At 36.2% G+C, this 17,459-nt stretch overlaps 2 protein-coding genes across 2 annotated transcripts in view; one reads left to right on the top strand and one right to left on the bottom strand.

The window, feature by feature from the left end:
* Window positions 1–298: 298 nt before the first annotated feature.
* Window positions 299–17,459, top strand: part of LOC142342932 (calmodulin-lysine N-methyltransferase-like) — a 28,650-nt gene continuing 11,489 nt past the window's right edge. The window contains exons 1-4 of the mRNA XM_075394611.1: window positions 299–478; window positions 5,132–5,209; window positions 5,277–5,538; window positions 5,935–5,995. Coding sequence (XP_075250726.1) covers window positions 299–478; window positions 5,132–5,209; window positions 5,277–5,538; window positions 5,935–5,995 — 581 coding nt within the window. The remainder of the gene's footprint in view (window positions 479–5,131; window positions 5,210–5,276; window positions 5,539–5,934; window positions 5,996–17,459) is intronic.
* Window positions 5,746–17,209, bottom strand: LOC142342582 (uncharacterized). Its single transcript, XM_075393957.1, has 4 exons — window positions 17,155–17,209; window positions 12,815–12,914; window positions 11,968–12,125; window positions 5,746–6,251 (listed from the first exon to the last, which is right to left on the bottom strand). Exons 2-4 carry the CDS (start codon window positions 12,891–12,893, stop codon window positions 6,024–6,026), a joined length of 465 nt encoding a protein of 154 aa, XP_075250072.1. The 5' UTR covers window positions 12,894–12,914; window positions 17,155–17,209; the 3' UTR covers window positions 5,746–6,023.

Below are 17,459 nucleotides of genomic sequence, written 5' to 3'. Positions count from 1 at the left end.
TTATTATTAGGAAACCCTGTCTGAAACAAATGAGGCGTTATCTGCTCTTGGCAAGAACTAATAAAAGAGAAAAAAGGCGCCTGGAATTTCTGATAATTTGTAACTGCTTTTTGTTTTTCATAACTGTTTAATTTTTACTGTTTCGTTATGCCAAAACTCTAAGCACCTTGAAAAAATAGTAATTGGAGAAGTGTTATGCAATTTTTAAATGAAGACTGACTAGAGTGATAAATGTAGCTCTGGCTAAAAACGCAGAGTTCCAAGTAGTCTCGCCAAACAAACCTTGGCTTCACTACGTATGCCCTCAGTACTAGAACCAAGTCACCTGTACGGAACAGACAAGAGACACGATGGGCCTACACTGGTACCATGGAAGACAGGTAAGCAGCTTTTGTGGGTCGTGCCAGTATTGGACTTGCATGCTTCTTCTCGCCTAGAGAGTTCACCAGTCACCAACCAGGGCACAGCAATCAAATCGGTTGTCAACCCGAGCAATTTGTTAGTCTAAAGCTTTTGAGATACCAGGAGCTTCCGGATGCTCCACCAAATTTTAGAGATTTCTGCAAGGTGTGCTTTGGTGTAAACAAGTATCTCAAACCGGCGCTTTTCTTAAACATTGAATGTCCTTGGCGATTTGAGTTGCAAATGTATGAACGACAAAACAACTGTGAATGACAAAAACAACTTTTGATGAGATTTTCTATGTAGTTTTTATAATTCTATACTGAGGTTAACGTATGCCCGGTGGTAGGCACTGTTTGTTTTTAGGCCAGTCCTCAATTTGTTGGATACATTTTTTGCGTACCTTTACCACACCTTTGGATCCCCGAGCTCTCTTTTAAAATATTTACTGAGACCCTATTCAGAAAATCTTCCCGTTTTGTGTCCCTCACGAAATACTGGTTTCAAAATTTGTGTAGTAGCTACCTTACTCGCTGCTGAATTCAGTGATCATTTGCCAGATCCATATGATGACCGGCCCTGTTCTTGACTGGAGTCTTATTCATATTGACAACCCGGATCTATTCTGTTTTCTCCCGCCCTCAACCATAGTGAGCTAATGTTTTTACGCCCTCGGGGAGCACGTATTTTTTTCTTGCATAGTAACAGAATAGATCCGGCAACACAATTAGTATATGACATCTTTCGAATAAGAAAATAGAGAAAAACAAGAAAACTAATTTTTTTGTATCTATATTCTGTTTAGCTAAAAAGTGTTAAAAGTCAATATAAAATAGTTAAATTACTCGAACGTTTCCGCAATAACTGGCATAGTCAGGAGTTTAAAATTGTTAAGAATATATTTACAGATATGCATATATACAGCAACGTGTCTTGATTGTTTATTTATATTGTTTTTCTAAAAATTTTACACGTTTCAACCATTAAGTTTGTTAAAATGTTAAAAAAATTAAAAATTTTTAAAATGAGTTTTTTTTTCTTTGAGTTTTGAATAAAAGATTTTCGTTTTGATCCGCAATATAACGTTGCGCAAATGGCAATTCGAAAATTTTTAGGCAGAGCATGCATTCGGCTCTTAAAATATTAGTGTTAGCTCCCTTCTTTTGTACTCGTCCCGCGTTTTCAGTTGTGGCTCGCGTCTACTAATGTGTAGAGTTTCTATGATCATAAGTTTTTCACTACCGTGGCACTTATCAAAATTCTTATAATTAAAGGCCTTTAGAGCCCCACAGAATATTTCTATTACATATTGTCCCACCGGTGAATCGGTTTTTTGATACGAAGAATTTTCGTGGTCAAATGTCGACACGTTTGTCCAACGTAGGTGGAACTTTATTAACAACAACTGAGTTCGTAGACAACATGAGACTTCAGATTGCTATGAAAACTAGATTACAGGGATGGCAGGCAAGTATATATTTTTGTCGTTGTGAATATGGTTGTCAATCCGCACGTTTTTACCTATTTTGGCTTCAATTGCAGGCTGGTGATACCTTGATACTGAAGGAAAAATAATTGTTCAATTTTTTGCACTGGCAATTTTTGTCCCCTCAGTTATACCTTCTTTCCGTCATTTTTCAATTTAGTTTTACTTATGTTTTTGTGTAAAGCATCGTTGACTATCTTGGAAGTCCAGCCTTCATGGTATTGATTTTTTAGCCAAAAACTTTCATTTTCCCTCAGAGCTTTGTCAAAATTTTGCCAAGTGCTCGTGCTTCTAAAATTCTTTAGACTTTGGATTGGAGCTTAGCTACGCAATTTCAATACAACTCCCGTATCGGTTGGTTTCTTGTACCTCTCGCAATTAGTTTCTCTACAGCTATTTATATTGATGTTCATGTCTAAAAAGTCTAAATTACCATTTTCGTCAAGATTTTTCATTGTGAATTCCAATTTCCTATAAAAGGTGTTTACTTTTCTGAGCAAGTTGTCCAGTTCATCATTTAACGTGCGTGCAATTTATATTGTATACATATCTTACTAATTTTTGTCTTTTCCTTTCCGGTTCATTACCTAATTTGTTGGCAATTAGAGAAGTACCACACCATGTCCTTCATTTTCGCGTAAAGTTGATCAACAATGTTTTGGCATTTTGCTTGAAACCATTTCTCACATTTCTCACATTCCACTCCTTTTCCTCTATAGGTGACTCTACGGTTGCATTCAGGACAGGCCTCAAGTTGATTTTTAGGGATCTTATTGGTGATCTCTTTCATTGACTTGATCTGATGTTCAAATGATTTCATGCAAATGTTAGCCAGAGTTACTGCAAGTGATGCGCCCATTGCTACGCCATCCACCTGACAAAACCATCTGTCATTGCATTTAAAACAGACATTTGTCACAGCTAGCTTCAAGAGTGTTTTCAAAGTCGATCTGGACATCTCAGGGGCGTGGTCACTAGAGCACAGGCTCCTCAAGGCTATTTCAATTGCTTCATTAACAAGGACATTTGCATATAGGCTCTTCACATCCAAAGAAACGATGCTCTCATCAGGCCCCAATTTTATGGATTCTATTTTTCTCTGTGCATCGAGCGTTGACGTCTCAATATTAGCACCAGGTACTTTATCTAAAAGTGGCGTGAGTAAATTGTTCAAATTATAATAACTACTTCCCGGTATAGACAACACCTGGCGTAAAGGAAATCCTTTCTTGTGCACTTCTTGTGCACTTCTGCTAGGCCATAAAGTCTCGCGGGTTGTGCTCCTGTCGAATTAGCAATTTTTGATAAGATGCAGCGAAGAAATTGTCAATTAAAACTTAAATTGATTATTTAAAACGAACGTATTCGAACATTGCGTTCATCGTCAGGTTTAAAAATTAAATGAAATCCTTTGCAAAGTATAGAAACTGGTCTTTGACTAAGAAATGAGTTAAAATAACATCGAATTTTTGAACTTATTTACAGTTAACATCGCATTTACAACATTTTATTTACACTTATTACACTAAAATCAATTCATTTTTTATTCCGGATTTTATGAAATGCCCGGGTATAATGCTTTTTGTTCCTGAAAAGGGTTTTTACTTTCATTCCCATCTGTTTTTATTTTTTAATTTTTGGGGTTGACAAAATTTCGAATTAAGATGTACCAGAATATTTTTGAATTTTAAAAGTCAAATTTTTGTCTTTGAACTAGTACTTCAATGTCAACTCCCGCTCCCAATACCCATCGCGCGTATTTAATTGCGGTTTCAGTTTTTTGATGTAAATCGCTTCTAGCGTCATTAGCTTTTCAACCCCGCGAAAAAAATCAAGAATCTCCCATTTTACGTTATGCGTTGTACCACAACATTCAACAAGGTGTTGTCCAACAGGGGAATCCTTCTTTTGATGCTCTGAATTTCTAGTGGTAACATGTCGGCGGGGCTGGCCAACATAGATGGAACTGCATCCATTACATGTAACTTTATATACCACATGCGATTTCAGATTCTTATCAAAAGGTGATTTTAGTTTAGGCAAGCAAGTTCTTAGCTTTCTTGTTGTGAAAATGATTTGAATATCACACAATTTTTTCAGTCTACTTGCAAAATTTTGCCTGATATTTCCTCTGTATTGAACAAAAAACCTAGGTATAGGTTCCCTATTGTTAAGACTTTAAACTTTTTTAGGATGTTGTTCATTTTGGGTTGTTTTTGCCGTGACCTTTTCCTTCGTGACTATTTTATCCAACGTCTCATTTAAAATACTGGAGGACCACTCCGTTGGGTAATGATTTTCAGTCCAGATCTCTTGATTTTTCTTCAGAGCTACGTCGAAGGATTGCCAGTCACTGGTCGCATTAAAAATCCTATGCACAGTCCCTTGAATCACATTTCTCTTATGTTGTAACGGTGCACAGATACGGAAATTTAGGATTATGCCGGTATCAGTTGATTTTCGATACCAATGACAGCTGATTTTTCTATCTTCGTTTAGGTTTATGTTTAGATCTAGGAATGCCAGGTCTCCACTTCCGTTTGGTGTCTCAAGAGTGAATTGTAAGTTCTTGTGAAGAGAATTTGCATACTCAAGGTAATCTAGAGGGTTCCCCTTTACCGTGCACACTTTGTCATCCACCTACCTCTTGAATAATTTCAATTCCAGTGTGTCCTCGTTTCTGCCTTTTTCTGCACAATAGGAACAGATCCAAACAATTTCCTGCATGGTCTGATATTCTGCATGGTCTGATATAATTTTTGATAAACTTTTTCGCTTAATAAAGAGCTCGTTATTAAAGAGCTCTTTATTGTGCGAATTTTCTCTTGACCGATTCTTTGTCTAACTTTTCGTCCTAAAAATGGGAATAAACAGGTAAAACCCAGATATCATTAAGTGGCAGGCAACTCTCTTAGCTTTGCTAGTATCTGAATACGGGATTCACCGAAACTGCTTTCAGGAGACGTTCAATGATGTGAAGGGCGGTTCTTAATCTTGAAAGTTTGACCCCCCCCCCAGTCACCCCTCTCAACCCCCGTTCACCCGCCCCCTGGCGATTTGGGTCACCTTCTCCAGCCTTCCCAACCTTACTCTCCCTCTTCCCCCGTCGCTTGATCACCCACACCCCCCCCCCCCCAATGCTAGCATCTCTAAGCCTCAGCTGGTTACTACCGAAGCCAACAGCGCGCCGGTCGTTTGATAGCAATTCGCCCAATGTTAGTAAATTATGTTTAAATATTGCAGATGACTTCTGATGTGGAAAAAGATCAGAAGCCAAGTGTATCGTCAGAAGTTGGGCGAAGGTGGTCTATGCTGGCCAAGGCAAGTTTGCTTAATTATGCGGTAGAATGGTCTGTAAAAATCTTTCATTCTTATCATTTTTGTGCAGATATTCAGAGATAGGCAGCTAGATCGGAAGCATCTGTCAGATACAGACAATGTCAATAAGCATAGTGCAATTTTATTTGAGTCATATCAGCTGATCAAATCAGAAGTTGTCGAGGAAGATAATAGCGAGTGCTGCTGGAAGAAGCACAGTACCTTGCTCGAAGCACGAAATGGAAAGAAAGATGTTTCTGTTCTCGTTCGTCATCTGACGGGGCCAATAATGTTTGAAGAACTACTAAAATTCAACAACACTGGGAATGTCTGTAAGTTTTATTAGCAATTTTGATGTTTTAAATCCGGTGGTTGGTTTGCAATTTTCTCTCCGACCTAGATAGATACAAAGTTACAACCCATTTTTTCTTTAATAGGTTATAAAATGTACTTAAAAGGTCATAAAATCTAGAAATGGATTCGCTAGGCTTGCAGGCATGCTTCAATTCCTCGTGAAGAGATCTCTCTAAATATGACTGTTTTAATCGTAAATATTACATCAGAATTATTTCAACTGATTGCAGTATTCATAATATTTGGGAATGTGCAATTAAAAACGTTTTTATTTATGATTGTTTAGCGGATTGTGTTAGGCTTACATTTTCGACTTCGTGGTTGATTCGGGTTCCTCAATGTTGTCTCAAAATAATATCTTTAAATTGTTTTAGGCGTATGGCCAGCTGAGGAAGTACTTGCGTCGTACATTCTGAACAACCACACGAAGTTCAAGTTAGTTCACTTCATCAGTACTCTCCAATTAGTAACTCTTCCTTCGGTTCTGGAGCGGCTCCCAATGTAGAAAAGGGTCAAGAGAATTCAAATCGTGTACCATCTCTCGAACCATTCTCTGCGAATCAACGAGCGACGATTTTAGCTTCATGTTGTCATCATGGAGATTCTTTATGTGTTTCTCCATTGTTTCGACCTCTTTGTTCCGTTCCTCGAGCAGTTCGTAGTTTTGGCGAATCAAATCTCGGCAAGTGTCCTAAATTTGGAAAATTGTAATCTCGGTAATGGATTTCAGAGATGTTTAGCCTCCAATACTTGCAAGCAATTATCTATAAATTTTTCTTGTCTTTAACACCGAGCTTTTTATACTCACCCGCATGATCAAACCTTCCGAAAAGAACAATGCAACTAATTGTGCTTACATTTATCAAGTATTTATCTGCTTTCACTACACCATAAGTTTTGAGACTCCAGAAATACCGATTACAACTATACACAGGCTGATACGGAGTTTATTGATTCAACATTTTTCAAAATGGGTGAATATTTATATGCGAGGCTGGCTTTTCTTTAGTTAAATTTTCACTTTTGTTCAAGCATCGTACAGGAAAAAAGAAAACATAACCGACTAACGACGGGCGAATTGCTCTCAAACGACCGGCTAGGGGTTGGCTTCGTCAACAGCTAGCCACGGTTTAGTGACCTCAGGGCACTACCTTTTTATCCCGTTTCTGAAGACGAAAGTCAAACGGGTCAGACAAAAAATCGGAAAGACAAAAAAATAGCAAGCGAAAAATTGCATAAAGGACAAACAGGATTAATATATTAAAATAAAAATTAAATTATAAATTACTGATATTAAAATCTTGAAAAACATTTCATCTATGAACTATGCAAAAAATATCATCAAATCCTAGAGGAAATTCCGCGTCTCTTGAGGCTGATAAATTCTAAAAAACTACAAAAAATTTCAAAAAAACTTGAAAAAAAACTAAAAAATTGCTAAAGTTTGTAACATTAAAAAGTTGAAAACTATTCCATTGCCATTAAAAAATTGTCAGTAACTTATTATCAAACCCCTTAGGATGTTTCCTGGCTCCTGGGTCTGGAAAAACCTGAATAAGGAAAAAAAATGTTAAAAAATTTGAAAAAATTGCACGTTTTGTCAAAAAATTGATAAAATTCGTGATGTTGAAATGTTGAAATCATTCCATTACAACGAGAAACAATGCAGTAACCTATTATCGACACCTAGGGCTAATAAATATCAAAAAATGTCAAAACTTTTCAAAAGCTTGAAAAAAATTGCAAAATAGTAAAAAAAAATTGCGTTTTTAGCAAGCGGTTGTTCGCCAGTAGCTAGCCACGGGGGGGGGGGGGGGGGTCACTGGGGGTTGATTGGGGGCATCACTGGGATGGGGGCATTAGTGCGGTGGGGGGGGGGGGGTGGGGTGAGGCAAAAGGATGGGGGGTCAACAGTGGGGGTGTCTTCAACCTCTAAGAATCGCCCTTCACACCATAAGTATAAGTCTCCAAAACAGTGCTGAAACAGAGCTGAAAGGCTCTAAGAGGACTTAATGCCCGCTGGGCGCTGCCTGTTTATCCCGTTTTTGAGGACGAAAAGTCAAAAGCGTCAGACGAAAAATCGGTCAAGCGAAAAATCGCATAAAAAAGACCGACAGGACTAATATAATTGCTACAAACTTCGTTTGAGAGCAATTAATCATATTGTGAAATTTGGCTGGTAATTTGTTGTTTGCTTAATTGCTCTCGAATGAGAAGCAATTATTGCAACCGTGTGTCTTTTTTATGCAAATTTTTGCTTGAACGTTTTTGAGCTTTTCTTCTGGAATAATCTGTGACTTCTCAAGTGTCTTTTTCACGCACTTCTTGATTTTTGAGTGATTTCAAATTGTGTCACTTCGAAATAAAGTTTGTTGTTCATACAAAACCGGTTGTTAGAGATAAGATGACAAGGCCTTGATAACCGACTGGTTAATACCTCTGTCGAGGTGAAGGAATCAGACTCAGCAGGTCGGCGTTCGAATCCGACCTGCGTCTGATGTTTTTGCACCCATAAAGAAAAATTTACGCCCCGTGTGTCATTCGAGCATTTTTTCCGACGTTAGTCGGTTTATGTTTACTGATTGTGGTCATTTGTAGCTTGGTTATTAAAAGCCGTCCTCATCTCAGCAGGCTCTTATTGCCTTCATATATGGTTTTTATTCACAATCCAAAGATTTGTTATTGCACTGCAAACCTAATTTCAAAAAGTTGTTGTGTATTTTGCGATTTTATTTGGATTTCGAGTTTTTCAATTTTCAAGGGCCAATTAATCTTTTTTAAGGGCTAAGGATGGTCGGTGACAATGAAAAAGTTTTGAAGATATTGTCAAGAATTTTATCAAGTTTTCATTAAAATTTTTCTTTTTTAAGAATTTGTACTTTTATGTCCTTTTTCATTCTTTGTTTCTGTGTTATTGGGATGATTTTTGAGGCTAAATTTGATATTAAGGAAAATGAAATTTCTGTGTTTTCGGCTTATTTATACAAATTTAATTTTCGTGTTTGTCTCTGTTTGTACTGTTCTCTGCGCCCAGACTTTGCTGGCCTCTGGTTATTACAGCAAAAATTGGTATTGATGATGAAAATAAGCGGAAATTTTTCAAATGATTTCATTTTTTTCATTTTGGATTTTATTCATGAAGTGTATACATTTTGAAAGCCGTAATTGTTTTTCTCTTAATTTGTAAAACTCTGCTGGTCTTTTTGGTTTTAATGATGCTCTTGGTTTGCTGGTCAGATAGTGGAGTGTTTACTTTGTCATTCAATTCGTTGGACTGTATTTCAGGGCTTTTCGTACTGTTTTTTACCTCATCAAATAAAAATGTGTTTCGCTTTTCCTCATATTGCCGCTTGTTTGACATTTGCAAGATCTTGTTGACTACTCTAGGCTAATTTCATTCTTTGCTCATTCTGCTCAAAGTGCTTTTTAAAAGCAGTTGCTTAGCCTATTCATCTAAAATCAACAGAATCAATATCAAAAACTAATCGAAATTAAAAACGGGATGGACACTTCAAACCCACTACGTGAACTTTGTTCTTATAAGTCTTAGTTGCTTTCATGCTTTCTGTTGTAGAGACTACGTGTTCTCTCATTCAGAAGTACGAGTCTAACAACAAAACAAAATCAGAATAGTTTACACTTTAAAAAGGTTTTCGTACATCAATCAATTTCTATTTTTTCTCTATTCTTCCAATCCTAATCGGGGTTATGGGAATCAATGTCGGGAATTTTGGGCAATCTACCGGGTATGTTTTATTTATGTTCTTAATAGTTATGTTGGATTTCACAATTTTGTTCATGAAGAACATTTTTTGTTAAGAAGACAAGAACCGGAACGAATAAAGAAAACTACCGAAGCAATTTTTGTACTCCTATCGGGTTCTTTCTCTTCCCTATAATACCCGATTCTGTTTTATGTAGCTCAATAGTTTTGGATATATCTGAAACAGGAAAATTTAACTCATAAGGGGGAACTGGAATTAACAGGAACAGACGCTTTTAGAAAAAATTAACTTCTGAACTTAGTTTTTAGCCTTAATCATACCTGGTTACGTTCTTTTGTTTGATTTGTCAGAAAGCATACTCAATGAAACAAGACTTGATGGACAAAAAATTACTGAAAACAGTTTTTTAGAGAATGAGAAAAACAAATTAAATTTGACAATGGTTCGTATTTTTTGGTGTCACTAAAAAGTTTCTTAAAAAGTTAATTGATTGAACGGACACAGCATATAAATCATTTGAAACAGGAATACAAAGATCAAGTTTTCTTTGACTACTTACGCTAAGCTTAGAACGAACCCACTTCTTATAGTTATTTGGGAACTGATTTGACTGAAGTTTCACGAAATTAACTTTATATGAGATCCTTTGAACTAGAACAGAAAACACAATGTCTTGAGAAAATAATAGTCTTGTTAATTTTCTGTTGATTTTTGCTAGTTGATTCGAACTACTCACCAAATTGGCTTCCGGTTTACAAAAATTTTTGGCCAATTGAATTAGTGTAGGCATGACCTTTAAAAATCGACTTCAAAAAACGGTAATCGCGCAAAACTATTCAAGCCCTCAGAAAGTAGTTTGTAGATTTTTGCGCAATTTGAATTTAAACCTTAGAATAATGTCTAGATGATAAAGTGTTTAACTTCAGAAAATCCTCGAGGAGATATTTTAAGCCATAAGAACTGAATACGCTATCACTTGATCAGAGCATGAAAACATATCTAAACTACCCCCTCCCTCAACTAGACCCCTACACCTGCCCCCCCCCCACACACCTGCCCCCACCCAAACTAGGGTTAGATATGAGGTATTATTGCACGACTCTTCGAGTCGTTTCCGGTATTCTACCGGCTATTGTTTTTTTAGCTAGAGCAAATTTGTTCTTGACTTGAATTTTGACTTCTTTCGTTTCAAACATTTACCTCTGTTTTTGATCGTTGACTTCTGTTTTCGAACATTGGACTTTAACAGTAGCCTTGTTTGTAAGGTATAATAATTAGGAACTGCTCAAGGTGAAGTGGTCGTTTTTTATCCTATATAAGTCAAATCTACATATCTAAACTACAGACCCCCGCCTACCTCCCCCTACCTACCTACCTCCCCCCCCCACCTACCCGTCTAACCCCCTCCCGCACCCACCTATCTAGCTTCCAGCTACCTACCCTCACTTGTCCTCACCCCTCCCCACCTAACCCCAGTACCTACACACACCCCTGAACTGGCAGAATTGGTTCTACTATTTCTAAAATACTCTATTCTGATGGTTCATATGTTGTCATTATGATGTTCCGATTTTGATATGCTTGGGTCAGAGATTATAATGGACGACGCTTTGATTCTTTTCCGGTATTCTACCGGCTATGTTTTTTATGCAAGTTTTGCTTGACCGTTTTTCGAGTGACTTTTACGCCCTTGACTTGCTGCGTTTTGCGTGATCTTAAGTTATCTCATTTACAATTTCAAGCAGCTTAACTCTATTGGCGACACAAAGTCAAATGACAAGTGCGCCAAAACTGGTACCATTTTTTCACTTTATATCTTAATAGTTGTATATATAAACCTCTAATGAATTTATTTGAAGCCCTCTAATGAATTTCTTAGTTTCCTTTCAGGCTCCCTCCCCCCACTGAAGCAGGCTGCAATTAATTAGAGCTCTCACTAGTCGTTCGATAGAAATTCTTCCGAGGTTATTTGGTTGTGTTTAATTTTCCAGATTCAAAAAATCCTTTCTGTATAAATTTGGACTAAGTTTTTTGACTTTTGTCTGTTTGGTTTCCGTTTAATTACATTTGTCTGATAATTTTTCCGTAGCTAGAAATTGCAACTATTGTGGAAGCATGAAATTTTAAGTAACGGACCCTGCAATAATATAACCAGAGCGATTTCTGAGTATCATTTTTTGAGACCAGAAGAGGTGGTTTTAAATGATATTTTTGATTTTTTTTTTGGGTTTTTGAAGCCTTTGTATCTTCATTAATAGGTGTTGGTGTCCAATTGTATTATACTGCCGCAGTTTTTTGCTCTTGTCTTGATCATCTCAAATTGAGCTGAGCAAACAATGGGTTCTGAAATAAAAATGGAAAATTGTATTATAAAAATTGAAAAAGTGAACCATAAAAGACATAACCAAATTCGGCGAAATGAATAATAGTAAATGCCGCCATACGTTTTGTCAATCGTTAGCGCTCGGGATCTGTATCATGTCATAAGGCATTGGATAAGAATTAAATAACAGTTGTGAAAGCTCGCCAAAGTTTTCCGATTTTTCTAAGCTAACTCGGTGACAAGTCGGTTTGCAAATTGTGGATTTTTTACGAGTTGCAAAAACAACAATACCGAATTCAGGATGAAAAAATTATTGTTGGTCGAGCAAATTGGATGTGGTTAAGAGTGTAATTTCTGACCCTGAAGTTGGTCCTTTCCTTGGACATGTGTGCCGACATGTGTCTGTTCATCATATATGCCTGTTGGAAGAGAAACAGCTGGTGGTCTCTCTCCACATCCAGCATTAGATCTCTCGCATCTGCCACTGGGGTCCAGCTGTACTTGTCACACAGCCAATCTAAAACATATTTAGATCTTTTTATTGTCGCGGACAATTCTTTTGTTTTTTGACTCGTTAAGAGAACCTAAATTGCAAGTCTATGTACTGATTTTTGGATCTTTTCTTTTTGTGCCCCCCGGCACGTGTCATTACATAGTAAATCATTATGTAAAAATATGGCACGTGCGTCTGGGTTGTGCAAATAATATGCACCCACTAAGCCGGGGGGGGGGGTGGCACAAACGGAAAAGATCAGAATTTTTTTTCAACTATTTGGGCCTTTGTAAGGTACAGGCGTGAAAATGCGGAATTCTTTAAGGTACACAAACAGTAGGGGAATTTTTCACATTCACCAGAAGAAAATTTGAAAATCTATATAGATATGCATTTACACCTTCTGTAATGCATGAGTATACCGAAGGACGATTATTGACAGTAATGCGTAGTCCCATTTCTTTTCATTACACTATTAAAGTTAAGCCAAAATTGTGCCCGTGTTTTTCATAATAATTTGGATCGAACAATGTTCTCTTGGTTCTTTTGTGTTTTTTCAAAATAGGAGGTAGAACAAACAGTTATAAACCATTATCACTGAATTGGTACAAACTATGATCAATATTTAAACTGTCAATTTCAGATAGCTATATTGCCACGGTGGTGAGTTGGGTAAAATAAAGGAAACTTTCCACATCTACTAATGCACTAACCTATGGCCTCTCTGAACTCACGCTCGTTGTTCATAAGTTTCTGCACTCTGCGCAAGTCCTCTTTGATCTCGTCCACCATTGTCACCTTTTCTCTCTTTTCCTGACAAAATAAACGTATCTCATCCTTAATTGACTTCAAGTCACTTGACAAAACATTATTGACTAAGAATTTTAAAGGGATTTGACGAATTCTCCTGATACAATAAGTGGTACCAGTTAGGCCCCTGGATTTGCAAAGTAATTTCTGGTGGTATTTGGGATATTTTGCAGAGTGCAAATTCATGAAAAAATAATTATCAGTTCATGAAAAATAAATAAAATAATTGCTGAATGTAAATTCGTGTATTCTAAAAGTTCTGTGGTCTTCAAAACTCGTTTTCATAGAAAATATTATGATTTTCAAGCATTAATTAGTCGAACTTGTTATTATGGAATAAAATTATAACTTTTGTTGGAAAAAGTGCCGTAGAAGTGAAGTTGAAAAAATTTTGTTGACACTCATCTGCAACCAGCTGATTTTTGAATTAACAAATTGTAGTGCGAGCAAAGTTAAGCATTGAAGTTAATTTTATTAGCAAGAAGTTGAAAAAAATGGAAATCAACAAGTGGTATAAATCTACTGTTTTTCCGTTTTAAGACCTGTAAAAGTAATGTCATCAAAACTCAGGATAAATTTTCCACGCTTTTAAACATCTTTTTTGTCGAAATTCACTTTATGACATCAGAGGCCTTTTTTGCGCATAATTTTGAAGTTCAACGTGATTTGAAGTTCAAAAACCACTCCGGGTCCTGATTCACGTAATTTAAATTTAAATTTTCGCGATATGTTTCAACCACGATCTGATTCTGAAAGCTAGTTTTGAGATGAATTTATCGTAGAGTCATAAGAAAAAGCAATTTTTAATAGCGAACTTTTGTTTAATTATACCGACAAACTCTTGACAAAACAAAACACAGATCATATTGTTGGTTCTAATGGTTACAAGTAAATCTTCAAATAAAAGCTGAAATGTAATCAAAAGGTTTTTTCAATAGCAGAAATTAAGTTAGTGAAAGAATTTTTACGGGTTTTTCTCGGTAAACGCTACTGCGAGTGACTGTCTTGCTGAGGCCAGAAAACTTGTGAAAAGCAAGAAATTAGTCTTATCAATATCCGCCGAAGCTATCGGGCAGTCTGGTATTGATCTCAAGAATTTTTTTCATGACTCAGAATTAAGTTTTCAGCTGATGCACAATTGTTTTCGACTTTGACCTTTCTTTTCTAGCATTTACTTTATTTTGAAATCTAGGCGTTTAGATTGAGAGAATTCTAGACTGTAAATTCTAGACTCTAGATTTAGAGATTGTCTAATAATTTGTTTATTATGTGTAACTAACAGCTGGTGTTATTCATGGTGGAAGTTCCATTTTGAGAAGTAATGATCACTTAGCAGTCTCATATGGAAATTCTATTGATACAATAATTGGTACCAGATAGGCCCCTGGATTCGCAAAGTTATTACTGGTGGTATTTCTGACATTTTGAAGAATGCAAGTTTTATTAGACAAAATAATTGTCAGTCTTTGCTTAATACAAATTCATGTATTCTAAAAGTTCTGTGGTCTTTATAACTTATTTTCATAGAAAAACATTCTGCTTTCCGAGCATCAATTAGTCGAACTTGTTGTTACTGTGGAATCAGTTTATATTTTTTTTGAAAAAAAGTGAAGCTGATAATAATTTCAATAATCATAATTACCAGTTTTTTAATTTCATAAAAGCACCTGATTATTGAATACTCTTACCTAACGCAGTTTATTCTGAGCGAGGTTTTTGCATGGAAGCCAAATTTTTTCGCAATGGATTTCAGCAAGTGATGAAACATCAACTGTTTTGCCGAGGGTTTTAAAAGGCAAAACTAGGGAAGTGGTTTTTATCAGAAATCGGGTTAAACTTGTCACATTTAAACATTTTTAGTCGAAATACTCTTTAGGCCTTATTTGGGCTGCATTTTGTATTAGGCGTGACTTGAAGTTCAAAAAAAAACATTCCGGGTCGTCGTTCACGTAATTTACAAATTTAAATTTTCTCAATTTTTTTCTACCAAGACCTTGCTCTAAAAACTAGTTTTGGGATTAAGATATCGTATGGTCATAATAAAAAGTAAAGGAATTTTTAATAGCAAACTCTTGTTTAATAATATGGAAAATCTTGACAAAACAAAACAATTATCCTGACAAGGGCTAATGAGAGAATTTCTGGCTTGCAATGGTTATAGATTAATCTTCAAACTAAATTAATGAAAGAGTTTTTACGTATTTTTCTTGTTAAAAGCTACTGCGAGTGACTGTCTTGCTTCGGCCAGAAAACTTGAAAGAATTGTGCAAAGCAGGAAACTAACCTTATCAATATCCGCAGAAGCTATAGGATAGTCTGGACAACAGTTGAAGTCTTTCTTGACTTGGAGAGAAATAAGTTTTCTACATTTTTTTCAGCTGAAGCACAATTGTTTACGTAAACTTTGACCTTTGTTTTCTAGCATTTACTTAATTTTGAACTCTAGGCGTTAACATTTAGAGCTGGTCTAATAGTTTGTTCCTTATGTGTATCAGTTATAACTGCTGGTATTATTCAAGATTAAAATTTCTTTTTGGGATTCAATTTGGGAAAAAAATGACGCCTAAACGCTTAAAATAGCCTTATTGTTCACGGCCTTCTAAGTGCCTGCAACTGAATTGTATGCGTAACGTCATTTGTTTAACTCTCCCTGTATAGTGAGTTTTCCTTATTACTTTTTAAACGTTACTTTTTAATTGCTCTTGAACGAAGTTCATAGCAATAATTGTAAACGTGTTGGTCTTTTTTATGCAAATTTTTCGCTTGACCATTTTGTGCTTTTTTCTAGGACATTCTTTGACTTACCAAGTGACTTTTTCACACCTTTCGTTCTTCATTTTTGAGTGATCTCTTTTGTTAAAGCTTGTTGCTAATATAAAGTCGGTTGCAGCAAAGAAAAAAGGAGGGACAATTAGCACACTCGGTGGTGCATATGTTTATGAAACGGGAGGTCAATGGGTCGAATCCCGGTGGAGGTAAATGTTATTCCACCCGCCTGTCGTTCGAGAGCAATTCTTCCGACATTAGTCGGTTTATGTTTTACATTATTTTTTTTAATGGTTTACGTTATTCTTTTATCGCTTGCTTCACTCCAAAAGTTAGTTACTTATAAAATTAAGTTGCTTTAAATAGAATGTAACTGGAGGCAATTTGAATCATAACTCAGAACTCTCACCATTTATTATGATGTTTAATAGAGCTCTAGTCCTTTTTAAAGTTTCAAAGATTAGGTTTCTTTTTTATCTTGTCTACTTGTTTCAATGACATGAAGGTCAAAATGGCCAATCGTGGCTTTCGTTGGACAATGTGCCGGTAAAGTTTAATTACTCTCGAACGAGATTTGAAGCCTGTATTTTAAACGTGTCCGTCTTTTATGCAAAATATTGCCAGACCGTTTTCTTTTCAGTGTTTTTGGTGATTTGAATTGCGTAAATTCACTGATTTCAATTGCGTGCATTCAGAAATTAAGTGTGTGTAGCTGAAACGAAACCATAAAAGTTCGTGCACCATAAAAGTTTTTCTAGCCTCTCTAGTTGTTCGAGAACAGTTTAACCATTAAATTGCTTTGCTTGAGACAATAGTTGGACTTTAAAATTGAGCGAAATATTTCGCAAAGCAAATCATGGTAATCAGAATTGGTGATCCTTGTAAACTGAAATGATTTTCACTCTACGTTTCAGGTTGTTAACTTTCCTGTTACGAGAGTCTTAATTTTTTTTGGCTTTAAATGCTAATTTAACGCATAGTTTTACAAGTGGAGTCGATATTCACTAATCAAAACTTCAGTCCAAACTTTTTAAACATAAAAGCGCGATAACTTATTGAAAAAGCTTAAACGACCTCTTTTTAGCATTTACTTGGGTCCAGACGCTCAAATGTTTTTGACAAATTTTTGTCGTTTCGATTGTGTGTCTTTATAAACTGGAGGAAGTGCAAGTAGTTTAGGCCCTGTAGCTCTCTTTGAGATTTTGTAGGCTCTTTGTACGGTTCACCGAAGATGACGAGGAAGAGCATTGTTTGAAGAGTAGATTTTTTTATTGTGACACCCCTCCCAGCGGTTCGAGAGCAAAATTTACAACGGTTGGCTTGTATTTGAGTGAAATGGTACTTGTGGGACGGTTGTAGTCGAATAGTTAAAACGTCATGTCAAATTTTGTTGTCACGAAGACCCAACTTTGGCCTTTTTTCTTTCAGCTGTAAAAAATAGAGCGAAACTCAAGTGTTCCGTCGAAAAGTATCTGACCTTTGAGAGTTGACTGAACTTGTGTTCCAGTGTCTTGATGACCTTTAAGTGTTCTTCCTGTGAAGTGTTTCATTTCCGCACGTTGCAATGTAACCATCTACAAATGATATTTTTTCACCTTATAATTTTCACCAAAAAATTGTCATAAAATTCTCATCTCGTTGCCTACGATGAGCTAACGGAAGTTTTATTCCACTAACATAATCGTCGGTAAAAATTAACTATGCCGCTCAGCCCTTTTTAAATGTCTAGATCGAAAATACATAGTTGCTGTTTTTATGCAACTGAAAGAAATAATTTTCTGA

Source organism: Convolutriloba macropyga, chromosome 7 (assembly GCF_964194025.1).
Source record: "Convolutriloba macropyga chromosome 7, txConMacr16.3, whole genome shotgun sequence".
Lineage (NCBI taxonomy): Eukaryota > Metazoa > Xenacoelomorpha > Acoela > Convolutidae > Convolutriloba > Convolutriloba macropyga.
The sequence above is the reverse complement of the archived record's forward strand: the minus strand, read 5'-3'. Positions and strand labels throughout refer to the sequence as shown.